Here is a 27,732-nt window from a genome sequence, read left to right as displayed (position 1 = left end):
CCCTCGGCCCCTCGCGCAGCCCCTGCTGGCGCGCACGGGCTGCGGACGTCCCGTCGCCGACCGCGGCTCGAGTGACGCGGGAGGACCGCCGACCCCCGCGGTAGCCCGATCAGGCGTGACGACGAGGGCGGCCGATTCGCCGTCGCGTGCCGCGAGCACGCATCCGTCGCCGCACGTACGGCGATTATGATGATGATAGTTAGCGATAGTGACATTTGGTGATAGCGATAATAATAAAGATAGAAAAGAATAGCTTTTAAAAGTAAAGAAATAAAAATGAAGAGGGGGGGAAGAGAAGAAAGGCTTTCGCATTTCCTCTCTTAAGCAGACTTAGGTGCAATCCTGTAATTTTTGATGAAATTGTGCCAGCGTTGCGCCAAAACGCTATTCCAGATACCAAGAGTCGCGGCGAATGCTAGTTGGTAAAAGCTTTCTCCTCTCGATGTGCGGGAAAATACAGACAGAATCTGACTCCGCCCTGTTACGCTTAATCGAGATTGTTTGAAACTTCTTGGAACACCATTGCTGTGCTTAAAAAGCGTCTTGGTCCTCTAGTAGGATACAGCCTAAACGAAGAAACAGCAGTTGGTAACCGTGGGCCATGTCCAGGGCGTCCTCTGCTACTTCTCTAGCCAATCACAACAGTAAAGGAATCAGCTTTTTAAATGTTTGACTATATCAGACAACCCAGAGGTGTCAAAATTAGTGAGCTCTTAATTTCAAGCGAACGAGTAAAACTGCGCAAATAGAACGGTACAAAGGGCACCCGTAAGCACAGACAAGGCGCAGGCTCGGGACTGGCATGTTGACAGGGCAATCAGGTTCGCAAAGAAGAGTGCTGCTTGTTCTTGTGAAGTAGAGAAGAGCCCAGGGGAGAAGAGATATACTTAAGCAGGACGCTTTGGTGGGCTAGCTGGTTCATTTGAACAACAACATGCCAGTCGCGAGTCTGCGCCTTGTCTGTGCTTACGGGTGTTCTTCGTACCGTTCTATTTGCGCAGTTTTACTCGTTCGCTTCAAATGAACCAACTAGCCCGCCAGAGCGTATGACCTACTTTTAATTTCGTCTTGTGATTAGCTTCCTGCATCGGTAACAAGTAAAGCTTTAAGAACGGACTTTTTTTTTTTTTGTCGCGGTGGAATTCTGTGTAGAGTACTGTATGTGAGCAGAGCTCAGGTGCAGACTTAAGTTGTAGTCGACTATAGTTCAGTTCCTTTTCATTGCGAAAGCACTGTTAGCCTCTTACCCCGCAAAATCCCTTTGTTCGTGTGAAGGCTCTGAGAGAGTCTCGAAACTGAGGAAAGTAAAGACGCATAACTGGCTCCTGGGTCAGTGGACACCTCGATCGCGCTTTGGCCTACGTGTTTATGTGCTCTGCATGCGTTGGCGTTGACAACTGAAGCAATACGTCGCCGGCGTTGTTTGGGTTCATTGGCGTTGACGCTGATTTTGATGAAAGGAAAATACGCATAACTGGCTCCCTGTGCAAGTGGGCTGGATAACGCCTACAGCGCAAGGAATACTTCGAAGAGCAGCTCGGGGTCAGTACGGCCACGACCCGATTTCTCTTTTGGACTCCAGGCCACCAGGGGCTTATCAGGGAATGGGGCCGCCAACTCGGCCGCCCGCGCACCCACTAACCGGCCCCCCGACGTAGATCCTACCGATCTGGATCAGGAAACCTGTCCTCTTTTAAGATTCAAAGGTACATACGCTCATTACCAGGACTCGCACCGTCATTACCCGGCTCCTCTGAAGGGGCTAGGGAAAACGGGCGAAAGAATACTTCTTAGACTCTTTACTAACACTCTACGGTGCCCGGCAGTACTTACGCATTTCGGTCCTTCCTTCTGTGGGGTGGGGCATGGTCTGGGCATGCCAGCGAAATCCTTCTCTTCCAGCCCTAACCCATTCCCTACCCGAGAGGACTGGGAGGCGGCCCTGCTCGGCTGCCTGGACCTAATGGCCCAACAAGCCCTGGTTCGGCGAGCTCGAGGGGCGGTCCAGACCAGTGGGGTCCCTGAATAAAGGACTCCACCTAGTATTATAAGGGAAGCGGCCCACTAGAGGCTGGTTCCCTGTCAGCCTCTCTGTAAATAACATTAAATGCTTTTCACCACCGCCACACCTCAATCGAGCTTGAGGCACATGGCAGTGCACGGTGTTCACCTGCAAAAAAAAAAAAAAAAAAACGTGCTTTCGCACAATATTTCGTGCTTATCAGTGCTAAACCTCCAGCCAGTCTTTTTCTATCTTCCTTCGAACTGCAGCCGTTGTGAGCGAGCATAGAACTCTGCTGTGTTTTTACTAATTCGTAGCTTCGCTGCGCTGGGCGCATATGCAGCAAGCCGACTGTTTGCAACCATTTCTAAGCATATGCTTCCGACGGGGACTCACTGAGCGCGTCTGTGAAAATTTCCGAGGCGCATTCTTTCGCATTGCCGGCATTAAGCTGCAGCAGTTGACAAAGGGTCAGTAATCATCTCCGTTGGGCTGGCAGTCGCGGCTGCCCGTTTGGCATTCAGTCTGCCAATGCCGAGGCGTTGGCTGGCGGAAATGTGCCGCGCTCTTCGGCGTCAAGAACGCGTCGTCCAGGTTGCAGAGCCGCCGCCACTCCGGGGCGCTTCCGACTCCTGCAGGAGCTGCTCTGGCGGCTTGCGTGGGGAGCCAGGCGGCTCAGTGCATGCGTTTGATGGCGTGCGCGCGGGGTGTGTCTCCGCAGCGCATGCAGGCCGGTTTGCGCGCCACTCGCCTTGAACTCTGCGGCCGCCGCACTACCGGACGCATCCCTGTGACGCAACGCCGGCGCGGAGCATAGCGCGTGGGCCGACGTGACGGGAATGGCCGCGTGCTGCCCGCGCGCGCTGCAGTCCAGCCGCAAGGGCAGGCGCGCAAGGTCGGGCCCTGCTCCGCATCGCCGAATCCCCTTGAACTGGTGCAGTTCCCCCTCCGGACGCGGTGTGCGCGCACACACACTCTGCGCTTTCACTCTTGTTCCTTCCTGCCGGTGTGCCTCTTTCATGAGCCGCGTCCCCAACCTCCGGCGCGGGGACGCCGGTGCGCGGACGGCGTGCTGGGCGAAGGGGGCTCGTAGAGAGAGGGAGAGAGAGAGAGAATAAAAGCGTGACATGGGGCGCCCGCTGCTCTTGTGCCGGGGGTGGCTCCACTTATCAAATGGGAGGCCCGTGCGGAGGCATCCGTGTGGGCTTTTGGCGTACACCCGTCGCCTTGCGCGCTCTCCGATCCTGTACAGCCGTTTGCGCGCGCTCCAGCGATACCGAGATGGCGTGCCGGCGCCTCCAAAGTCCTCCGAGGTGACTGTACGCCGTACGAGACGTGTGGCCTTCCGCCGGTCGGTTCTCCCAATGGATGGCGTAGTGAGACGGCCACTGTTGCCAAACATACCGCATGTGGAGCACGTCCGAATCCCGCGAGTAGCTCCGCTGAATGGATTTTGTCCGAAGCTGCTCGCGAATCGGCCAACAGAGTGAGCGCGTAGGCGTTTGACCCCCATTTATCACGTATGTGGGTATTATCGCCTTGGAAGGTCACTGCTTGCGTTCATTGAAATTGTTGGCGCCCAAGGTTGCGGCGGTGAGCGATTCTCGCATGGGGGTTACGTGTACAACTTACGGAGCTGCCGGTGCTCCAGTGTGTTTGGAAGCCGGAGCTGACGCGCGCATGTTCTGTCGCCGCTTTCGGACGATCATCACCTATACGAACGAAACACGCGATGGCGCGAAGACCGCTTCGGGGAGGTTTTAATGCGCCTGTACTTCTCTGGCTGCTAATAGTTTCGCATTCTCGCGTTCGCGTTTCATTTGTTAATTGCTGACAGTTCACACGCAACCAAAGGTAATGTTGTTATCTGACATGCAGCTGCGGTAGCTTGTGTGATTTGGGAGCGTTCATGTCTCACGACCATCCTCTCAACATGCAGAATTTGGCGCCTTCCCGGTCTTTGATGTTAACATAAGTGGCCGTTGTGACGCTGTGCTTTGGCCCGCTGTTTGTTTTCGCTACCTGGTGTGCCTTCTCTAGAAGCGCCGCTGCGTCTGAAGGTTAACGAGTGTTGCTAACTTTCCTCCCCGTACTCCCCCTCCTTCTCTGGGTGCCACCTGTTCGTCGCTTAGGTTCCGTTTAATAGCGCGCATCACATTTGGCCCCTCGAAGGCGCTACCGTGCGAGGGGCTGATAGTGGTGTTCGGCGTGCCGTCCGTGCATTTGTAATAGCTTTCGAAATGGACTGTCGGCGCCGGGCCTGCCTTTTATGGTTGCGTGTGTCTGCGGCATGCGCCTAAGGTCGCGCAGATGTCCTCGTGTGCATCGGCGCGCGCCGTTTTGCCGGTGCCTTTCTCTTTGTGCTCTGTTTCCTCGTTGGCCATTCCTTGTGGGCAGGCGCGTTCCGGATGCCAAGAGCAGCCGCGCGCGTTTAATTGCTGGCCACGTGGGCGGACGCTCCTCTGCGCGCTCCGTCCGTCCGTCCGTCTCCGCCGGCTGCAGAAAATAGCTAGCGCTGCCGCTTGCTTCGCTCGGGCTGAAATGGAAAACAGGAAGCCTGCCCGTTTTGATGAGGCCTTGCCACATATCATCCCCAAGGTCAATGCCGAGACCTCTTCGGTCTTGTAACCGTGCATCCTTGTGTGCACCGCCCTCTCCACATTTTTGTTTTTGCTAAGCAATGTTCCGTGTGCTGCCTGCTCTTATCGGCTTGTTTTCGTTCCGTCATGCACGGATTTAGTTCCTTTTGCTGTCACCCGGGGGGTTTAAGATGCTCTGCTGAGTTCCTGATGCGCCTGGCCTTCGGGAGGGGTGTGCGAAGGTCGCATTAGAGAGACTTTGCATAGCGCGATCCGCTTCCATAGGGGACCCAGCTGCGCCTGATGAGCTGCGGCGTGTGTGCACTTATGTGTGCGCTCCTCGCCGGTGGTGCCTCGGGGAAGAGCTTGAGGATTGCGCACCGCGCTGTGCTAAATCTCTCTGCTCAGACTGTGCGGTGCGATGGAAAGTACGGCCCATTTTAAAGGTGCTTTGAAGAAAAGGAAAAAAAAAGTGGCGTGATTTGGGTCGTTAATGTCTCTTTCAAAAAAAAAAGTTATTTGGGCAAAAGTTACTAGAAGCTCGACAGCTTGGCTTGCTGTCCTCCCTCTCCCAGCCAGTCAGCGCGGGCGTCTTACGTTTGAAAAAAGAGCTGAAAATTAAAAATTCGGGTATGCGAATGGTGCTTTTACTAAAACCGAATCGAATACGAACAGAATGTCTGCATGGTTACTCGCTGCTTATGCGAATATTAGAACGAGCTGTCGAGAGACGCAACACTGGTGACCACTAGGGGACACGCTATACGGTCTCTATAGAACCAGGGCCTTCATGTAATACGCGTCGGATGTAATAACCTTTTGCTATATACTGATGAACACCCTTCTTGACGAGAGGGACGGTATAGCCATGGCCTCCGAGATCGGCATGCCGGCAGGGTTTGCTAAACTTGGATGAACCCTGCCGCGTCACCCAGTCCAATACAATACAATATTTATTTAACATCATCAGGATGTTGGGTGCGAAAAAAGCCAGTAAGGAGGCTTGATAAGGCCGACACTCCCTACAGAGGCTTGGCAGTGGCACACATGAACATGTAAATAAAAAAAAAATACATGAGATGACATTCAGAGAAAGCTCTTTTGGAAAAACCACGAAGGGGGATAACACAATTAACACTTACTAATACATGGAAATGGATTCCTTATTTAATAAATGCAGGAGAGTGTAGCACAACATTTGACAACCGTGATTTGTGCGGGTCTTTGGTACTAATCATTTTAAATTTATTCGTGTGGAGGGTTGAGGATATTTGAATTTTAATCCTGATAGCTGTAACATCAGACAGTTATTTTTAATAATACTTGAAGGCCATATAGTTAGTATATGAGCGTTATGAATGCTGCCACGCGAATGAACCGCGTCGCGATGCTGAACCTTCCTTTCTGTAGAGACCGATCGCGGCAGCATGCAGTGTGGCGTCGGAGTGGGCCAGGTTTTTGAAAAAGGTCGAAAAAACTACTGCTCGGCCTATTCGAACTTCGTGCCAATTGTTCGAAAACTTGAGAACGAATTCGATTCGGTTCGAATTATTTTGAACATTCACAAGTTGATTCGTTCATTCACCGAATTGAATAGAAAAATGTTCGATTCGATATTCGAAATATTCGAATGTTCGCACACCCTCTACTGAAAATGTCTCGAGGAAGCCAGGAGCCTTAGAACAAGCATTGAAGCGTGCGCTTTGCTTTTACCAACGTCTGCTTACGTGCCCTCGAAAAAAAAAAAAAAGTGGGGAGTAGATGTGCGAAAGCATGTGTTTATCCTGGTTGGCTCAAGGTTTTGCTTTGCTGGGTCGGCGGCACGTCTGGCGAGGATATTTGTTCGATAGTATAGCATTAGCCGATGAAGGCGACGACGTGCAATTCACAGCGCGAGAGTGTTTTGCATTTTAACACGAGGCGTGGTGGGTTGCGGGCGGTACCACTGTGCTCTCGCGCAGTGGCCAGCGAAGCTTATCTGTTCGCGCCGCCGCGGGTTCGAAACCCAGTCGCGGCAATGTTTATTTCACTTCTGCATTGGCTGTTGCTATGCTAGGTTTCGCCAAGGTTGCCTTCAAGGTCAAGCTCCACACAAACTCGGTGAGCCGGTTAGACCTCGTGAAGTAGTGCTTTTGCATTTAAAGCTCTGCATGCCCTTTTGCAGCATATAGCTCGGCGCGTGCACTGTGAGCATAATATATGTGGTGGAAATCATATTTACCGCTGCGGCGCCCGAAAAGCCACCCGGCTTGTTTGTGCATAGAGGTGTTCATTTTGTTGGTATTCCCTGAAGGCTGGGCATGCCTTTGTAACGACATTTGACCGATAAACCGTTCCGAAGAGATGCGAAAAAATAACGGCGAAGTATCGCTCGCCGATTTTTTGAGGAGTCCTAATCCGTGACGCGCGAAACATTCCAGGCGATTATGACCATTCGACAACTAAACTGCGGCACCAGCATAGCTAGTTCCGCTTTTTTTTTCATTCGTTGTATACGATGTTATCGAAACCTGGTTTTGGAGCTCCGGCATGTGGTTAATGATCGCTCTTTTCGTGCACTGGAGGTGCGCGAAATAATTTACTTGCTCCTGACTCGTCACAAAACGTTCTCTGGCCCAATTTTTGGGAGGTATTTTCCCCTGCTCAAAGCCTTTTATTATTTAATAGAGCAAGAAATGAACCAAGTCAGAACTGTACTTTCGTAGGCGCCTGGTTTTAACACGCCGCACTTGTCGACGTCTTTGGCCTTCGCCGTACGTGGCCTGTCCATGCCCTTTGCTTCGAGGGCGAAAATCTGCTAAGATATGACGGCTGTTTTGGGAGATTACACCATCAGTTGTTTCTTCTTCCGACGCAGCCACAGAGGCCTTTGAATCAGCTTCTGTTACGATGTCCTATCAGCGTCGTGCGACGACCGGGGTTTTAGTTCCTCATTCTGTCTTATCATTTACCGTTTTATCTTTATTCTTTAAATCTTGACATGCGAGTGCTGTTCGTGTTGCTGTTGAATAAGCAAAGCAAAATTAGACGCCGTTTCTGGCTCATTTGCACTATTTGTAAACCTCTGTAGTTTTCTAAAAAAAAAATGGATGCTTAGCACTGTTAGTTCAAGGTTTCCGTGAACGTTGTTATCCTTGGGACCGCTATCGGCACATTGGCCATAGAAAAGAGAGGAAATTAATGCACCTGTTCGGCTTAATTTCGGCTCGAATTTGGCATCGGCGCAGTCCGCGGGCGCTGCTGCTGCCTGTTTTCTGACTTTTTTTTTTTGCCGCTACTGAAATATGGGCGCATTGCTTTCTCTGTCTTTCTTTTACGCGCTCAAACTTTGCGCCAGCCACTTTGCGCACAAATAATCGTACAGTCGCGGACAGATGAGTGTGGAACACGCTTCGGCGTTCCACCTCATCCACGCCTTGCGTGTAGCGGAAATGCGAAGGCGCACAAGCGGCGTTTACATGCGTAAAACACCCACCAATGTTCGCTAGGTAACGCGCCAGAAAATAACTGTCGAAGCGTGGTCCATATTATTCTGTCCGCGACTGTACATTTATTTGTTGGCTTCTGCCTTCGTCTTTTGACGCTTGTCGCTTCATAAGTAGTTGCGCGCGTCCAGGCTGCTTGCGCGGACTGCTCTGCACTTGGCTGGGACGGTCAGTCGGACCTCGGTACCGCTGTATGTAAGCGATGAGTGCATACCGCTCAGTGTTCGCCCGCGGTGTTCTCACGAGCTTAGGTACTGGAGTGTTTGCCTCTCCATCCCGTGCGCACCTCAAGGCTGAGTGTTTGCTCTCTCCCGCCGGCGTGCGCAACGTCCCAGCGTTGGTGCGGCTCAGCTGAGGGAGGGGTGTGGCACGAAACCGGCTTTGTGTCCTCCTGTCGGAACCACAGTGCGTTGCGTAGTCTGTTGTCTTTTATTGACCCTCTTTCTTTTACTATGCGAGTAGCCGTTAAAGCATTAATTATTCTCACCACGCTGCCTCTGTATTGACGGGACTGATGCTGTCTTGCGGCCACGCTCCACCGTGGTCTAGATTTTTTTTTTTTTTTCAGTTAGCTAGACGAAGGTTGTTGGACACAAAACGGAGCCATGTGTTTCAGCGAGATTCGAAAGCGTCCTCGTCGACATCTCTTGGAGCTAGCTGCTGTTGCGCCCACTGCTGCATCGCCGTCAGCGCCCCCTGCCTGTCCATGTAGCTGATTATCATACCTGTAGATATATGGTATGATATCTGTAGGTATATGGGACTGCCGTGCACCAAAATGAGCTTGCGGGCTTTGCAAGAATACTATCAGTGGTGTAAAGAACCTAACGCCTGGCCCTGGAAAAGTTTTGCGGTAATGTTTAATTTGCTGTTTTCTTTCTGTATATATTTATATGCACTGAAGGCATAGGGACCTATGGCGTTGTACTTCTAACGAAGGAAACCGCTTTGTCAGCTAACCTTACGCATATTCGGTAAGCTGACATGTATGACTCATTAATTAAAAGACTAGCGCATAAAACTGGGACGCAGACAGAGAAGAAGACAGAACTTCTCTGTCTGCGTCCCAGTTTTATGCGCTAGTCTTTTAATTAATAATGACATACCAACTAGCCCAGCTTTCCGCATTGATGTATGACTACTTTAACACTAACCTCAATCGACTTCCGAGAGCTGTGGGCCGGGCTCCGCATCCTATAATAATTTATCTTCCAGTTGCCGGGATGAATCGCAGTGCATTTGCAGCGCTTTCAACGTCGCCAGTTCGTACTTAACTGCGCCAGACGTGGCTGGAAGGGAGTAAAAGACGAGGAATTTCCCCTTGCGGTTTCTTTTGTGCATATGCTTCCTTCCTTCAGAATCAATCTCGCTGTTTTGAGTGGCCGCTGAGAGAGCCCTTTCTGCTCCAACGCGGAGGAGTCCCAACGCCAGTGTTCGGTGTGTGGGACGGTTCAGGCAAATGGAGGAGAGGCGGTGTTTAATAAATAGCTTCCATATACTTATGCCGCTGAGTATCGGTACCACGTATATATGAGCCCAGAACATGATGACTCGACATTAAATACAAATAGCAAGGGCAAGGAAAAGATAGCAGGGTAACCCGGGAACAGAAAGCACGAGATCAGCAAATGTTCATGGGGAAAAAAAATGACAGGCAAACTGCCGTTGGGGGTCTTTGAGACGGATAAAATACCAAATTAAAGGACGCCTTCTTCCATTTTCCGGTCGACGGGCTTTCGTGGTTCATGGGTAGTGTGTCTATCTCGCAAATCGAAGGCCCTGGGTTCGGTTCCAACCCTAACCAAAACTAACCCACTTTTATTTACAGCTAAATTGCTTTCCTTTTGTTACAGGAACCGTTCTGAGAAATTTCGAGTCCATTCGAACATTCTTTGACCTGTTCCTGAATTTTATTATCTCTTCGCTTCCGTCGGGATTTTTCGCTCACGGCCAACGACAATACCGACGACGCCGGCTTTTCTGCGAAGCGGGACTCTTCAAGCTGTCATGTTAAAAGAAGGAAGCTGTGGAGTGCAGCAGGAAGCAAAAAAAGCACTCCGTTGTAACTTCTCGACTGATGGTCATATACTGATGAGTACGGCCAGAGTCCTTCAAATCATTGAAGGACTCTGGTACGGCGCTTTTACATTCGCTTTTACATGTCGGTTGGTGTGCACCAGATCCACTCATGCATAGTGGCAATGCTTGAGTCGCTCACTCACCATCACCATGTTCACCATCATCATCAGCCAAATGTCGCCTCCTGTCCGAATTCTCCGAAGCGCGGCCAAATTACTCTGAATTAACGAGTTTCCCGTCACAGATTAGTACATCCGCCCGACGGGACCAGACGGAGTGTCCGGATTATCTATTTTTTTTTCTGAATTAACGAGGTTTTACTCTAACTTGCCATCCAGGCGTACTTCATCCGCCGCGGTGGCGCAGTGGCTTCGGCGTTCCTCTCCTGAGCCCAAAATCGCGGGGTCGAACCCCGGCCACATTTCGAAGGAAGCGAACTTTGCAAAAGCGCTCGTGTGGTGTGTGCGATGTCGGCGCACGTTAAAAGAGCCCCAAGTGGCGGAAATGAATCCGCACCGCTCCATGTGTCACTTTAAACTCGCATACCAACGCACTTCTTACTTTTCGTTGTCGTCACCATCACCAGGGCGCACCTGCTACTCCTCTGCCTCTGTCGTCGAAAATATTAGGCCCTGCTGGTAATGGTCGGTTGCGCTGCTCGGTTATTTTGTTTACTTGTTTGCTTTCTTGTGGTTGTTTTCTGCGCCGCCTCCGCCTGCAGCGCTCGCCGCAACCACGCCGCCGTGCAGTGACAAGGCTGTGCGAACGGCGTCCTGTCGGGTTGCACCGGCGCGGACGAATGGCTCCCGCGGTGGCACGGCCCGGCCGGCGCGTAAAAAACTTTCTCCCGTGTCCGCCGCGTTCACGGTTGCCGTCGGTGATTGACGCCTGGTTGACCCGGCGGCCGCGGGGTCATCGCGTCCGTCGGGCGGTCCACCCAGCGGGGCCGCCGCCACGCAGCCCGACCCGCGCCTCCTCGTCCGCCAACGCAGCGGGTGCTGGGGCGGGCTTCCTTGTCGCCGCGGCTCCGTGTCGTGACTTGCCGCGCACCGTTTACTCGGCCGTGGATCGACCGGCGCCGCAGTTAACGCAGCCTTCGTCTCGAGCCTTGGCGGTCGACGGACGGCTTAACGGGGTGGCATTAGTCTTTCTTGGCCGGTCTCTCGTGTAGCCGTGAGCGTTTTGCTGTGCTTCGGGGGTCCGACACTTCCGTGGTCCGTGCTGGGTTCTGTGGCTGCTTTAAGGCGCCGTAATCGACCAACAGCAAAAATGAATAAATGAAAGGAAAAGTTGCACAGCATTCCTACATTCCGAGGCGCACTTCCTAATGAGCGCCGGGGAGAACGTCTTGTCAGATTTGACTGTCACGAAGGCATGTGCGTACAGTAGATGTCAAAATAACACGGAGAACGCTTTGGTGTTCTCACTCTTCCCCTGCCGCCTTGCGTATGCGTGAGGAAATAGGAAGCTTAGTTGCGAGCAAGTAGGGGGCAGACTCGAATTCGGGCATTTATCTGCCTTTTTGTCTGCCCCCTAGACAACTGTAACTGCTTTGTCTGAATAAAAAAATAATTTGACTTATTTTGCCGTAAGTATCGGACACCGCTTAGTTTTCTCTAGGTAACGCAAGAGGGGACTTTAGCCGCCGAAGCGTGTTCCGTATTAGTCTGGCCGGGGACTGCACCCGTGTAAACAGTAGCCTGCTCCGTGTTCATGCTTAGTCATGCGAGCGAAACTGTTGCACATGCATGGACCATGTCTTCCATTTTCCGTTAGGCAGCACCCGCGTTATCTGCCGCGGTGGCTCAGTGACTAAGGCGTTCCACTGTCGAGTGCAAAGTCGGGATTGTATCCCAACTACAGCGGCCGCATTTAGATTGAGTAAAAATGAAAAAAAAAGAACACCCGTGTGCTGTGCGATGTCAGTGAACGTTAAGGAACTCCAGGTAATCGAAATTAATTCAGAGCCCTCCACTACGGCTTCTCTTACATCCCATGTGCAGCTTCGGGACCTTAAACCTCACATACCATACCATGCCATGCATTACCACACCGCTCCATACCACACCACATCATACCATACCATCGTGTAATGTTTCATATCGTATATCATATTGATGTCATATAACATATCGCACCGCAGAACACCGTACAGCACAGCACAGCACCAGGAATGGATGCGACCTTCGGATCAAGAAGCGGAATGACAGAGCGGCGCCTCCTGCGGGGCGCTTTCTCGAATGGTCTCGTTCGGAACGAGAGTTTTCGTTCTTGAGTGTTACCGGCAATGAAAAGGCGTCTCTTCACTTCCGAGGCGCCGCAGACTTGTTTAGTGGTTTGCGACTCGCGGTCGCAAGGCCGGAAGATTAGCAGCATGCGACCGTCCAGCGACTGTCCATTTTGATGAAAGCGACGAATTGCGCCTGTCGTTTTCCGACCAAACGGCACTACCTCCGCGATGCCTGTATAGATATACGAACCTACTCTACATCTACAATTAATTTTCTTTCAGAACATGTGACCTTATACAGGGGTGGATTTATGGGCGACTCTCGAAGGGAACGTTTGAGGAGTAGGGAGTTCCATTTGCGAAACGCGTTTCTAGGATTTTCTTTCGACTAAAAAAGTAAGGTTTTTCATGGTTTTCGCATATAAAATGTCTCCCCAAGAGAGGGAGGGGGGGGGGGGGGGATCCGCTGCTGACCTGAAAATGCTTACTGTTTGATCATGTTTGTGTAGACGAACACTGTATAGTATTGTTCCGTGCATATTGAATACTTTGTTTAGAACGCATACGTCCCATGCTAAATCTACAGTCAAAACGGATTCCCGCTAGCATGCGTGACTTCTGTTTTCTGATAAACTCTGCATATTGCTGCATATATGTTTATGGCATACTTCCTTTCAACGATGCACCAGTGCATTCATCAAGCATATGTTTTTTTAATGCGTTAGCATTAGAACCACCATGTCGTAAAAACCTGTCCGTCTGAAGCCTCGGTAGGCAGGTGACGAAGTGGAGAGAGGGAAAATTCCCCTTTCAGAGGAGAGGGGAGGGGCGGAGCGTAGGGTTTCTCAGTATTAATTATAGAGGGAAAACAGGCGACACTGCACTTCATCCACCATGGAGAGGCGCAGGGACGCCTGGAAGGCGGCTTTCGTAATCGACATAGGTATTGTTGGGCATGGAGCGTGGACTTGCCCATAACAGTACGACTCTTCTCGCGGCAAACCTCCAAGAAATGCTGTGAAAGTTTCCATATCAGTCTAACGCTTGTGTTCAGTCTATTAAGAAGTCAAAAAAGCGCTCTATTGAAATAACTTCATGCGCCGAGGAGATCAGCACACCGACGCAGCTGCCGATTCCGTTTTTTCGACCCGGCACTAGCTAAGCCAAATAAGAAACATCGCCTTCCCGGCATTCCCGCGGTGGATGAAGTGCTCTTCGAGAAACTCGCTTGGAAGGTGGAGATGGCTTTCCCTCCAAAACATTGAAGGACTATGCCTCCAGGTAATATTGAGAAACTCTAGGAGGGAGAGGGAAAGGGGCAGACGGATGACGGAGAGGGGATGGGGGCTGTCGGGTGGAGGCGAGTGAAGAGGGGTACGGCGTCTCACACTGACTGCTGCATTGGATCGTGGGTGGAGCTGAAGGGATTAACGGACTGGATCACGCCAGCCGCTCGCGTGGTCTGCACTCCTCAGCGCCAGCGGCTGCTCCGTCTGGGGAGAACACTAATGCTTATGCCTACTCTGCCGCATCAATCGGATGGATCGTCTGCAATATTTTATCTCAACCGATTCCCGCAATGGGGTACCTTGAGAGGCCACCGATAATTTATTCTATGTGTACCTTCCACACATTCTATGTGTATCCTATGTGTATGGGGCCACCTTCTGTGGGCCCGGCTCCCACGGCCGGCTTGATGTTCTAGTCTGTTCATAAAGCTTGCGTATTCTTAAAAAGCGGAAGCCAACATCTGAGGGGAAAAAAATGCAGTTGTACGGCGAGTACAGCCAATATGGTAACGCGTTGCCGTGGTTGCCTAGCGGCATTAGCCGTACGATCGCGGTTGCCGTAGTTAGCCTATAGTACTGTACAGCGGTGCCAAAACTCTCTACTGATCTTTTTTTAAAATTTCTGCGGGAAATGACTCACACGCTCCAAAGCTCTCAGCGCTGTTCAAAGCAAGTTCAGTGTGTCTGTACTTAGTAGTCAATTGAACGGCGAATGATTTCGATATTGAGCTGCATTTTATTTAGAGTGAGTGCCTCAAGTATAGTGGCAGTCAGCATCCTAGAATCGTTCAATATTTGCATTAAGGAGGCATACCCACCGGAATGGCTTTATTACTATGAGAGCTCGCTGCTCAACCTCAGCCTGCAGCCTCACGTGAGTGCTCCAGCACCTACGAGAGGCTGCGTAAAAAAAAAAAAAAGATAGAATGCGACTTCTTTTCGTGTTATCTGGTTCATGCTACTTGAGCCATCCTCAGGAAGGAGACGGATAGTAATGGTCTGTAGTGAATGAAGCGGCTTGGCTGTGTGGTCCATGGTTATGTGTGATCTTGCATTGCGGCTGCCAGAACGCAATTCCCTCTCGCTTTGTTTCGTGTATTTGCACGTGTTGTGGGAAGGTCGTGCTGCCACTTAGAAGGGCCAGTGGCATTGGGAAGTGCACAACATGCATTCAGGTTCGTCCACATACTCGTGATGGAGTTAATAGGTCCGCAGTGCATTTTTGCTACTGGAATAATTACGCCGATCAACTTGCGCGCACATTTTGAAAGACGCATAGTGCCAAGATCGCTAGAGAGGTCTCTGGATTACTTTTGTCTCGCATGAACTGTTGTGCGCAAAGTTTAATTTAAACGCAGGCGCTATGCGGCGGCGGGAGCATCGTCGCTAGACGGGACCAACTGTCGGCGATCGGATGTGCGTGAAGCTTTGTCGGTGGCGCCCTCCAACGCCAGCTAGAGTAGTCTTCTTTACGCGGAACGGGGTTCCTTCAGCTGTTGCTTGGTGGCGCAAGCTGTCAGGCAAGTCGTGGCTACTCTGCATTGGCGTTGTGGAGCGGCTGGCGTGCAACCTAACTGCAGTGCAAATAAAAACGTAAGCTAGTTGCCAGTTCTGATAAACATCGACATGGCGTTGCTCTTTAGTGCGCGGGGTGCGCCGATTGTGTTCGCTCGAAACTCGATTGAGAAAGCGGCGCACCACTCCAGTTGCACTCAGGTATTATAGTTCAGGGAGCTTTGCAAATTTACGAATAAATAAAAAGAAGGAAACATGTCGGCCAGGTGTGGGTTTGAGGTCTTCATGTGCTCCAAGAATGATGGCAGTAATCGCTCAGGGTGTTTAGTAACTCTTTCCTTACCACGGCAAAACTGGCAGTAGCAGGGTGGTGGCGGCGGTGAAAGATTTTTATTGGCTCGAAGAGAGTACGTACAGGGAGGTATGATTGTGGACCGACTATTAAGGGGCCGGTCCTCACAAACACTATGTGGGGTCCCAAATATGGTATCCCAGTGGCGTCGGCCGCTGCCCGGGCGCGCTCAACCAGTGCCTTTTGGGTCTGTAGGTGAGAGCAGCCGAGCAGGGTCGCCTCCCAGTCCTCCCGGGTGGGGTTGGGGTGAGGGGGGATAGCAGGGTTGGAGGGGCGGGCCCACACCATGTGGTAGATGTCCGAAGGCTTCTTTCTCCGCACAGTTAGAAGGAAAGGTCGAAGTGTTTGAGAACTGCCGCGCACAGTAAAATATTAGTATACAGGCGGAGCAGAAGCCGTTTCCTCCGCCTTTGAGAGACCTTAACACGGGCGGGAATAAACGCCATGGCCAGATTGATAGAGTAAAACTATCTCCTTGAAGGAGTAAGCCGGAGTGAATTTGAGTTCCTGATCGTCGGAGTCGGAGGGGAATGCCCGGTGAGAGAGCGTGCAAGCAGCGGCGTCAGCTGCCTCATTTCCCTCAAGGCCCATGCGAGCAGGAGCCGAAACGATATTCCGGCGATTGGAGTCCCCGGTGTAGACGCTGTTTTGGAGAAGGCGGTAGGCGAGGTACGGTATCCAGCCCAGCTCGACGTTCCTACAGGCCCCTCGCGAGTCGGAAATAATTGTCTTGGAAGTTGGATGAAGTGCAGCCAGCGCAGTGGCGACTTCCTCCGCGTGTGTTTTGTCACGGGCTCGGAAAGTAAGGCCGTTCACTGTTTTGGATTGGTCGACGACTGCGGCGTGTACCACCCCCCATGGTGGGGGCCGGAGTCGTGCACGTAGAATACGCCGGTTTTCGATCCATAGTGGCGGGCCAGGGCTTCCGCCCGCGCCAGGCGCCGGCCATTATGGTCCTCACAGTTCATGTTCGCGGGAAGAGGGCGCAGTTCCACTGGACGTACGCGCTAGCTCTTCCATGGGAGTGGTGTGTTGGATGTGCAGTCGTACAAGGAGGCGGCAACCCGACGACGTCTTCGCGAGACGTGTATATTGGTTGGTCAAGTGGGCTTCCCGCAGCTCCCTAAATGTGTTCACCATTCCCAGCCCCAGGAGGCGCTGGTTGGAGGTGTTCGCGGGGAGGTCCAGAGCCCGCTTAAAAATTTCGCGGAGGATGACTCCTCGTCTTGCTTCCGCGGGTGGACGTACGGAGTCGAATATAGAATTCGACTGGTTACAGAAACTCACAAAAGGTCTTAAATATGTTTAGTCAGAAAATAGGATAACAAAAAAAATCTGTAATATACGTTTTATGCTCTGCTGGGTCAGAAATGAGTGTTCAAAGTTACAGGACTCGTAATGCTAGACCACGATCAGTAAAAAAAAAAAAACTTGCTCGCGCGACGTTCTTTTGGGCCACTCCGCAGTGCAGTGCCAAGATCGACCCCGGGCAACCTTTGAGAAAACTCAATCCGCTGCACTGCTGGTGGCACGGAGTCGTTCAGAACATGCCCGGCACCTTCAGAGAGGCTCAGAAAGCAGCGAATCCCCTCGGCAGCAGGAAAAACAATATAGGTAACATACGGGCACCCCTGTCGATAGTCCGTGCTGAGCGAAGCAGAATTATCTCTGTCCGAACTATAATCGGACGAATGGACGTCATCTTTTCGCACAAAGCTGTCGCTTGCACCTGCAAAGTCAAGTGCCGATGGTGCAGAATCGCGAGAACACCGCCACTGCTGAGCACGGTTGGTGCGAGACGAGGAACCCACCTTGGACGGCATGGCATGCTCGGGAAGTTTACAGATGCTCTCTGATATGGTTGACGAAAAAACAACAAACCGAATCGGAATCTGAAGTAAAGTTCTTTTGCAACGTACTATATGGCGTTACTTGTCCAAAAGCGACTCAGAATGCGCAGAATGGGCATTTGGTGCCATCGTTCAAAGCGAGCGAGCGAGCGAGCGGGCGAGCGGTTCTGGCCTCCCTCTCGAATAAAAGGGTCTCCCCGGCCTTCTTCTGTCGTCCCTAGAAAAAAAAAAAAAGGCTCCAAACTTGCTGTGAACGAGCGCATCTGACGGATACACCCGCCGCGGTGGCTCAGTGGTTAGGGCGCTCGGCTACTGATCCGGAGTACCCGGGTTCGATCGAACCCGACCGCGGCGGCTGCGTTTTTATGGTGGCAAAACGCTAAGGCGGCCGTGTACTGTGCGTCGTCAGTGCAAGTTATAGATCCCCAGGTGGTCGAAATTATTCCGGAGCCTTCCACTACGGCACCTCTTTCTTCCTTTTTTCACTCCCTCCTTTATCCCTTCCCTCACGGCGCAGTTCAGGTGTCCAACGATATATGAGACAGATACTACGCGATTTCCTTTCCCTAAAAACCAATTTTCCAATTTTTATAGATCCCCAGGTGGTCTAAATTATTCCGGAGACCTCCACTACGGCACCTCTTCTCCCTTTCTTCTTTCACTCCCTCCTTTATCCCTTCCCTTACGGCGCGCTTCAGGTGTCCAACGATATATGAGACAGATACTGCGCCATTTCCTTTCCCTAAAAACGAATTTTCCAATTTTTTTTTTCTGATGGATAGCGGAAACGTACGGGCTTACGCGCAATGACATTAGCAATTTCAGGCTACTTAACGATTCTGTTTCTGACAAACTTACCTGACCTCTGGGATCATTTTAATTGCAGGAGTGGGAATGAAAACTTCCTCGTGGTTTTCGTAATTAATGCTTATTTATCCTTTCGTGGACCCCAACCACGCGCCAGCTCTACAGCGCCTTCAGGTTCATGTGTTTTGGGATGCAGGGTACAGTATGCGACGAAATTTGCGTCTTGCTGTACGGGGGAAGGGGAGTTGCCTCCCCCCCCCCCCCCCCCTACCTTCTTTGTGCATGCCTTTGCTTCAGGCCCTGTGTACGTCGCTCGTCAAATATTAGGTTGGAGGAAACGCTGCCGGGCCACGTAGTGGGCTACTTACGGCACCCCTGAAACTGCGCGGCTGCGACTTTTGAGGCCTTTCCATCGGGGGAGAGAGATGTCGGAACTCCTCCGCGGTGGCTCACTGGTTATGGCGCCCGGCTGCTGACCGGATAGAAGCGGGTTCGATCTCGGCCGCGGCGGTCGAATTTCGATGGAGGCGAATTCCTAGAGGCCCGTGTACTGTGCGATGTCAGTGCACGTTAAAGAACCCCACGTGGTCGAAATTATCCGGAGCCTACTACTTACCGAATAGCCTGAGTCGCTTTGGGACGTTAAATCCCATCAAACCAAACCGCTAAACACTAATGCGAATTAAGAAATTTTAAATCTTTGATTCTCCTCCGTTGCTCAAGGCATCTAATTTCGGTAAGTAATATTGTGCCCTAAAACCATAAAATAAGAAGTTAATTCGTTAATAGTTACCAAATCCTCTTTTAAACTGCCTATACTAACTTGGGCATAATGTCTGCCATGCCGTACAATCCACCTGCACGGACCGCATTGTCGTATCTTTAACGGCTTTTTAAAGAAAAACCTGTGCAGATAAAAAAGAACACACCTCGGTGTACCGGATGTTTCACGGAAGCCTGCTACTAATTTTAAAAATAGTGTTGTTTTTTTTTAGGTGTAAAGTTGACTTTTGCGGCGTAGTAACATCACTATTGGCAGATGTCAGAAAACAGGCGAATCATGTATATTGTAAAGCTGGCTAACTAAATTCTAATAGTTCTTATCTAGTGCAGTTTGGCGCCTGGTTACAATCAGAGATTTGTGGCCGGCCATTGTGATAGGCATGTCAGCTTTTAAATTTTCGAAAACGCAACTACACTCAGCGCTGTCAGTCAACTCATTTTGAGCCGTCTTTATGCCTCAAAAAGCCTCTTTTTAAATATTAGTGTCTTGGTTCGATGAAAACCCCGTGTATAAAATTGTACAAGGGCGATGGAAAGAAATGCGAACAGAGCGGAGCCTAGGCGCTTGGCTGTTCGCATTTCTTTTCATCACGCTTTTAGTCCGGTGTTCGCGTTTCTTTCCATCGCCATAGTACACTTAAATACTGACATTTATTAGATATTTTTCCTACCCGAGTGATCCATGATTTTCGTCTGTATATAAATGTTTCGTGTCGTTGGAAGTAGGGAAAAAATGGAAATGAAGGCTACGTAAGGTAGAAAAAAAAACTGGCAGAAAAAAAAAGTGTGTGTCTCTCGGGTGGAGGAAACGAAATTGAGAAATGTAAAATGTAAAAGGAGGGAGAAAATAAGGTTTAAATATGCGTGTGTAAAAAAAAAAAAAGCTCACAGCTGGAAATAAAGTCCAATATGAGTGGGCTTTATATAAAGGCAGGATAAGAAAAGAGATAATTGTTTTTTTCTCACGCTGTTCGTACAGCCCGATGAATTCTAGCTGTGCGATCTGTTTTTGTTTTTTTCTCAGATGGTTGTTTGTACTACCTCTGACATACCCAGATGCAGAGTGTTGTTCTCTGCTTTCGTGAGGCGCGCTGCTTGCGGTGCGCTGATCACCACCCAGCTTCCTGCCCCGATCACTGTGACGTGTGATCTGCTCCGCGGTTCCTTTGCGGCTGTCACGCGTTTTACTCCCCGTGATAGGGGGCGCTTTTATTTTGATCTCCTTTTAATCTCTGTGGCGCTTGAACGCCTTGTTAACGGACATGCGTTCCCACAAATTTGACATCTGTGCACCCGCGTTGCACGTCACATTTATGTCGCGAACACTGTAAGCGGAATGTAATTACGTGGCCACGTCGTTCAAGTCACGTTCGCTTTCGTTTTTTTTTTTCTGCATCGCCTTTCACTGCCTTCGCTCAATGACGGGTTCGGTCGAGGAGCCTGTCACTCGTTGTCGTGACGTTGTTAGACCAGCTGTGTTGAAGCCCCTTGAACTTCACATATGTTCTTTTGTTGTCGACATGAGTCTGTTTATTTCCAGCCCAGTTGTGGAATTGATGTCTTCACTGCAGCATTGCGCAAGCATTTTGGCTTAAACTTTCTCCAGTTATTACTGGCGTTCAGCGATACCCGACGGAAGGAAAGGGAATGGTCCGCTGCTGTAGTATATCTTATGTTCGTCTCATTTTGACGTATTTTTGTCTTGCTGCCCCCCTCCCCTCTCCTGCCCACCCTCTCCATTCACGACAAATGAAAACAGCTTCTTCTTGTCATGTTACCATTACATGATCATCTTACCGGCTGTATATTCAATACTTTGGCCCTTTTGGTTTTTTGGCTATGCCAGCTTTCAGCTCTTCTGCGTTGCTGCAGGTTGATGGTGGAGATTGAATTCTTTCTTCTTTCTTTGCTAGCCGCCGCGGTGGCTGAGTGGTTATGGCGCTCGGCTGCTGGCCCGAAAGACGCGGGTTCGATCCCGGCCGCGGCGGTCGAATTTCGGTGGAGGCGAAATTCTACAGGCCCGTGTACTGTGTGATGCCAGTGCACGTTAAAGAACCCCACCTGGGGTTCTTTAACGTGCACTGACACGTTTAACGTGCACTCACCACCAGGTGGTCGAAATTTCCGGAGGCCTCCACTACGGCGTCTCTCATGGCCTGAGTCGCTTTGGGACGCTAAACTCCCATAAATCAAACCAAACAATTCTTTGCGTTAGCGTTATTCCTTCAGCACTTTTTATTAAAGCATGAAATTATTTCTGCAGCTACGCACCACTCAATTTCACGTGAGCTTTTTCGCGAAATTAGTAGCGAAAACTTTATAAAAGCGTTCTGCCAGTTACTTCAAACGCGCCCGCAAACAGTATGTTATTCAGACGCCCTTCCCAACCACTTTAACATAGCATATGCTCCAATAAATCGAAGTGCTAATGATTTAAAGATGATCGCATGCGGTTGCCTATAGTGGTTTTAACATCCGCCTCGTTTTCGGGAGGTTCGGGATTCAGTCCTCAATGCCGTCGAATGGCCACCGGTTTTTGGGGTGAAATGGTTGATCAGCTGAATGTGGCAGGTATTTCGTGTGCAAGCATGAAGGCCCCACAGAGACTCATCCCGGCTGAATTTCTCCCAAAAAAACAGTCGTGAATAAGTTTTACCTTTTCTTTAAATCTTGCGGCTACTCTGTAACGAGTATGATCATAGAGCAGGTGGTGCTTACGGTAAATCAGCAATGCTGATCACTAAAAACAACTTTGTGTTGAACTAATTCGTAGCTTAACGTGGCGAAGTGCGACTCTGTGCTGATGTTGACACCACATTCTCGGCCAAAAAGAGAGCGTGTTTTGCACTATTTCCCGCTCACCATTTTCTGGCGCATCTCAATTCTGGAATGCTTTTTATCTAGTACTATACTATTCTTCTTGGAGAAAAAAAAAAACGTGTTCATCATCGCCGATCTCGACACTAACCTGGTGGGCACAACAAACGTTGTGTCTGTTTATTGTACGAGTTGTTTTCGCGGCTGTCGGCCTTTCATAACCAGCCTTACTCGATGTACCTCCGTGCTGCTGTAGTAGACACAGGCATTACTGATTATTTTCCAGTGTTGTTTTGCTTGACAAAGTCAAGCGGGAACACTTCGCGACTGCAGTATCACGCATACATTGATTCTGAAAAATTTGTAAGTTATGTTTCATTTGTTGACTGGTCCCTCATTCTCTTCTTTTGATCCTGATGTAGATATGAATTTCCCCTTACTAATGCTGTGAAATAGTGGGCAACCGGATAAACCATTAGTAGGCGTTATCTTTTCCCACGTTCCCCATGACCCTCGAAATCCTTCCTAAATTCTTTACGCAAGGAGGCAAGTTTGTACAAGGAAACGAAATGGTGACCAAGTAATTCCAAATTGAAAGCACGTTATATGAGATATACGCAGCCCTGTCTTGAATTCTAAAAGCTGCAAAGCGGCAATACTGTGACGAGTAATTTAAGAGATGTGGAAAAGAACAGAAAAAAAATGGGACCTAATTAATGAATTCCTTACTAATACCAAAAAAGCCGCCGCGGTGGCTGAGTGGTTATGGCGCTTGGCTCCTGGTCCGAAACACGCGGTTTCGATCCCGGCCGCGGCGGTCGAATTTCGATGGAGGCGAAATTCTAGAGGCCCGTGTTCTGTGCGATGTCAGTGCAAGTTAAAGAACCCCAGGTGGTCGAAATTTCCGGAGTCCTTCACTACGGCGTCTCTCGTAGCCTGAGTCGCTTTGGGACGTTAAACCCCATAAACCAAACCAAGCCAAACTAATACCCAAACAACACAGCCACGCAAGATGAGTTATCTATCGAAATATCTCCAAACCAAACTAATACCCAAACAACACAGCCACGCAAGATGAGTTATCTATCGAAATATCTCTCTTACAAATCGCGACTAATGTTGTGAACGTGTTTAGTGTTTTTTTTTTACATAATATCTGTGCTGAACCACCCTGTTGCTTTCCCTAGCCCTCACTTATTTTTCCTGAGCCCGACTTACTCGTAGGAGATTGAGTCGATTGTCATCAATTTAAGAGAGACCCGTCCCGGCCTCGATGGTATACACGGGAAGTATATAAAAGTAGTTCGCAATTTAATTTACCTCATTCTAAGTCATATCTACAATCTATAGTCTTTCAAACTGGCATATTTCTTGTATTTCGTCAGCAGTTACAGTCAGCAAAATATAGTCCGGTGTTCAAAAAAAGAGATTCCAGAATCATTCAAAATTACCGGCCAATTTCAATTATTCGTTTCGAAGTATAAGGCACATAAAAAATTAATAGAAACAAGGCTATCAAAATGTTATAATAAATTCGACCTGCTCAGCCCCCATCGGTTTCCTCATCCCTCTCGCTGCATTATCTTAGCATACACCTCATCTCAACCATTCAAATTCACCATTGTATACTCAAGTATATTTGGTATGTTTTATAAATTTGCGCATATGTCTAACATTGCGGTTTTAATACGTATCACGCGCTCGCAGTTTAAGTGAGCTGTTTTCTCCGAAGCTTGTGTAAAGAACTTGTCGCTAGTTTTTTCTTGTCTCTGAGCGCAGCGTTTCTTTCCGTGCGCCAGCACTAGGTAGGTCATTGTATAGAGAAATCCATTATGTGACCTGGTGAAGAAGGAGAACCGGTTTCGTGGCAGCTGCAGCCACATGGGAAGGACGAAACAAACCCGCGCACGTCAGCTGCAGCCAAGTCGAACGAAGGGTAGCTCGCTGCTCCAGCTTAGTGGAAAGAGGACGAACCAGTTTCGCGGCAGCTAAGTGCAAAGGCAGAAACCGCGTCGCGCCAGCTGCCGCTTACATTGTCTCTACATTGTCTACATTACCTGTGCGAAAGGTCCATACATATAGTGCTAGCGCACTTTCGTCGCATTTAGTTTAACAAAATGAGTTCTTCTTTGCTTTGTATTGTGTGAAATCGCATTCATGTATCACCTGATGACTTTTTGAACTTTATGAATATGGAAGGTCTCGCCTACGGATCCCCCCCCCCCCCCATTGGGGCCGCCTATTGTATGGTACCTGTACGCTATTACCATGTATAACGAACAGAATAAAATTTGCATTTGTATGCACGAATAAGCATTTCAGGCACGTGTCCACTTTCGGAAAACGAGAAAAAACTTTCTCGCAGCTCACTGGCTGAACTATCGGCGGCTCTGTTGTCCTTCAGCTCTCCTCAGTGTTATGTTTTGTTCCTTTTATATTTCGTTGCCGTGTGCTAAGAGTACGCGTCGCTGAGCGCTCTTCGACCTGTACACCCTAAGCCGTGTAACTGTCGGAAAAACTGAAGCGACTGAACTGAGCAAGACAGCCGAATTCAGCATAAGGATGGGGCTCTAAGCGTTGTGGCAGGACTGTAATTTGGATACAGGCTATATTGCAGAGCCTACATTTACGGAGGGCCCTTCCTTCACCGTGTCTTGTAGCCTTAAGCTCAGTTCTGGCTCGTAAACCGCATTCGATTTTGAGATGTGCATGCACACGTGTGCGCGAAAGGTGACTTTTTCTTACTCAGAGGCCACCCGCGTGGGGTAAGACAGGCCCCAACTGAGGCCCGTGATTACCACCTTTTGGTGGCAGGAACCTTCGGCATATTTTAGGCACTATATGCGCGTGCTATGTCGTCGCACCCCGCTTTCTATACTTAAAAAAAAAAAACCTCTTATAAACTCATTCAATTTCATGCCATAGCTAAGGTTGCCTGAATCTCATTTTCTGTTCCCCACTCCGACAGCAAACGGTCATATTGCTACTCATCTCGAATATTTCTCTTTTTTTTTGTATCCGCTTGTTTTTATAATCTCTGCATCTATTCATTGCTCACTGGTATCTGATGTTTTTTGTATTCTCTCTCATGCTCTTACGCTTTGCCGTTTTATGCCTGTTATTTTTATAAATTATGCCCGCTAACTATTGTGTAACTTAGTCATTGCCGCAAATTATACGAATAAGTTTTAATTTGATCTATATCGTTGTTCCAGCTCCTCTGCCAAACTTGTGTACTTTACTCATGTATATCTGATGAGGTCTCCCAGGCAGTTTTACTTTGAGACCTCCTACTGTACCAACTTCTTCATTGAATTTATTCATTTGTATTTCGTTTTAACAAACTTGTTAAACTTTGAAGAAATTTTTGTTCCAGGAAGATGGTTTCAGTTCCTGTTATTTCCACCGTATTTGCCGTCCCCTTAAGCCAGACTTCGAATACTTTCATACTGGGCATGTCTACCTTTGCTGATCGTGCGACGGTAGTGTATAGCACAGTGCAGATGTTAGTGGCGCGCGTAGTAGTGCTTTGGGAACGCAGCGGTAAGCATGTTATTCGCGCCGCTGATATCGTGCCAACGTAAGCTGTGCCCTGTGCAAACATTTGTGGGGCAGGTAGCGAGATTGAGCAGTGTGCTTGATTGGTTCTACACTGGATACTGTATTTGCATTTTCTTGGTCCTGCTGTTGTTCGGCGATGTGGTCGTTTCTCTGGGACAAATGTGCGTCGTTCGGGTTCATTGAGCATGGTGTTTAACCCCACCCCCTTTTTTTGCGATGCGCGGTCAGATACAATGCTGCTCCGTTTTGTACTTGCTGCACAAGAACTCCGCGTGACATGGATGTTTTCGGAAGCCTAGTGCTTTGGTTTCCTATTTTTTTGCATTTCCTTCTGCGCGGCTGTATACATTCCTATACCATTTTCTTACTGAATTACTTTTGGCGCAGGGCTGCCAAATATGACATTTTTCTGAGTCACCTTGCATCACTCGCATTTTTTTTCTTTCCTGACTGATGTGACTGAAGCTGTTGCCAAAAAAGCGCCAAGATTCTCGCCTCTTCCGCCAGGGCGAAGAACTGCGGCGCACCCCGCGCGCATGAATTCGCCCACTCCGAGGTCCGCCTGGATCAGACAGATGGCAGATTTTCGAGATTATTTCGAGACCCCCCGACCCACGAGTGCTTTACGGCTGGGGTCCCAAGCCCTGTGGGCAGCGGATGATCGGGGCAGATTTCGATTACGACAGACCACGACGCAGTTCATCCTGGAGTAATCCCTTCGTGCGGCTCTGCTGTAAAAAAAAAATACACACTTTATTACTATCAACCACGTGTACTTTCTCACGGCGTCAGTGTTGACAGGTCAAACTATTCGGCATTGGTCCGTCAGGCAAACTATCGCGTCAACACTCTCACAGACCCGCATTGTCCAAAAGATCTCCCTCCCGCAGCCACCTTGCTCGCGAAGAACGTCCGCATTTTGGGCGCACACGACGTGGCAGGAGTGGAGGGCTGTGCACGTCGAAGGGGCCGAGCCGAGGCCCATGGGGGCACCGTCGGGGCGCCGCTTGCGTGCGCGCACACGGTCGCTGAACTCGGCCGCTTGTCCGCCACGGGGCAGGGCTGGCTGCCGCTCCCGTTTATGCCCTTCGGGACTGCATGATTCGCGCCGCGCTCATTGTTTTTCTGCGGCGTGTACGTTGGCGAATCGTTCCATTGTCTTGGAGCAAATGCCGCCGCGACAAGGTGGCCTAGACGTGCTCGATGAAGACTTCGCAGTCGCTGGCGGTGCCGGGCCGGCTGCTGGTAGACCTGAGGCTGGCGGCGGGCGCGGGGCCGAGGAGCGCCGACGAGTCGGTCTTTGTTCGTGGCAGTGTCTGGCTCGTCTTGGTCTCGCCCTCGTCGCGGGAGCCCTTGCCGAACGTCCGGAAGCTGAGCCTCTGGCTTGACCTGCCTATTGTGTCTCTGCGAGGCGTGGTCGCCGACCTTGGGATGGGTGGCGGCGTTTTTTCCCTCTCCTTTTTCTTCACAGAGGGACTGTACCTGCTCTGGAAGAAGTTGTTCGCCTTGGCGCGCCGCTTGCGCGACGAGGACCGCAGGCAGCTCTTTGGCAGCGTCTTAGAGCCGTGCGAGTAGACTTGCACTTTCTTCCCGTCGAGGTACTGGATGCAGTTTGAGTTGAGGTAGCCTTGTCCCCAGGCGAACGCTGTGGCTGGCGTCATGTAGGCACTGTCTTCGTTGGTTGAGTGACTCTTCGTCAAGGACAAGTAGTTGGCATCGCGTGGCGTGGCCGGTTTCGGCTGCAAGTAAGGCACAGAATTTGCGAAGTGCTCGGACTTGACGCGTCGCGGTGGTTTGCGGCTAGTGGTCAGGTCTTCCCAGGGCGAGTAGTGCAGACAAGCGGACTTCTGAGTCGTGGATGGTGGTGGAGGAGGGGGCGGTGGCGGAGGAGGCGGCGGCGAGCGCGGTGGCGGGGGCGTATGCGGCGTCTCCGGTAGGCTTCTGGGTCTTGACCTGATTGTACTGTCGCAAGCCTGGCGGCGGGAGTCGACCATGGGCTCAGTGTCTTCATAAGCCGCGTTGTGCGCAGGTACGAGCAACTTCACCGAGTTGTCGCTGCTGTGGTACGAGTTGTCCTTCTCGGCCGAGTCTCTGTTCACGGTGTCCGCTGGTTTCAACTTGTTCTTCACCTTCCGGAAGCAGTTTCCGAAAGTCTTTCGTGGAAAGCAGCAGCAGATGAGGGCCACCACAAAGGCTGTGGTGGTTGTCGACACCGTGGTTACAACTGCAATGGTTTTAATTGGAATGGCTTTGTCGGAGGACTTCGTCATCGTCTCCTTGCAGGTCATTGTCAGCTCCCCGTCGTCCGCCTTTGCGACGGACAGGAGGTGGCTGGGGACTTGCTTCGTGTAGCCAGGCACTTGGTCCATATTGTCTTCGAGCA

General features: G+C 50.3%; 2 protein-coding genes across 2 annotated transcripts in view; one reads left to right on the top strand and one right to left on the bottom strand.

Moving 5' to 3' along the window:
* Rab3GAP1 (RAB3 GTPase activating protein subunit 1) overlaps window positions 1-27,732 on the top strand; it is a 190,796-nt gene that overhangs the window by 82,121 nt on the left and 80,943 nt on the right. The window lies entirely within an intron of this gene.
* LOC144116094 (uncharacterized) overlaps window positions 26,087-27,732 on the bottom strand; it is a gene marked incomplete in the record, with an annotated part of 13,540 nt that continues 11,894 nt past the window's right edge. Inside the window, 1 exon segment of the mRNA XM_077650771.1 lies at window positions 26,087-27,732. Within this exon segment, the coding sequence (XP_077506897.1) occupies window positions 26,540-27,732 (1,193 nt within the window).

The sequence above is a fragment of the Amblyomma americanum genome, chromosome 1 (genome assembly GCF_052857255.1).
Source record: "Amblyomma americanum isolate KBUSLIRL-KWMA chromosome 1, ASM5285725v1, whole genome shotgun sequence".
Lineage (NCBI taxonomy): Eukaryota > Metazoa > Arthropoda > Arachnida > Ixodida > Ixodidae > Amblyomma > Amblyomma americanum.
The sequence above is the reverse complement of the archived record's forward strand: the minus strand, read 5'-3'. Positions and strand labels throughout refer to the sequence as shown.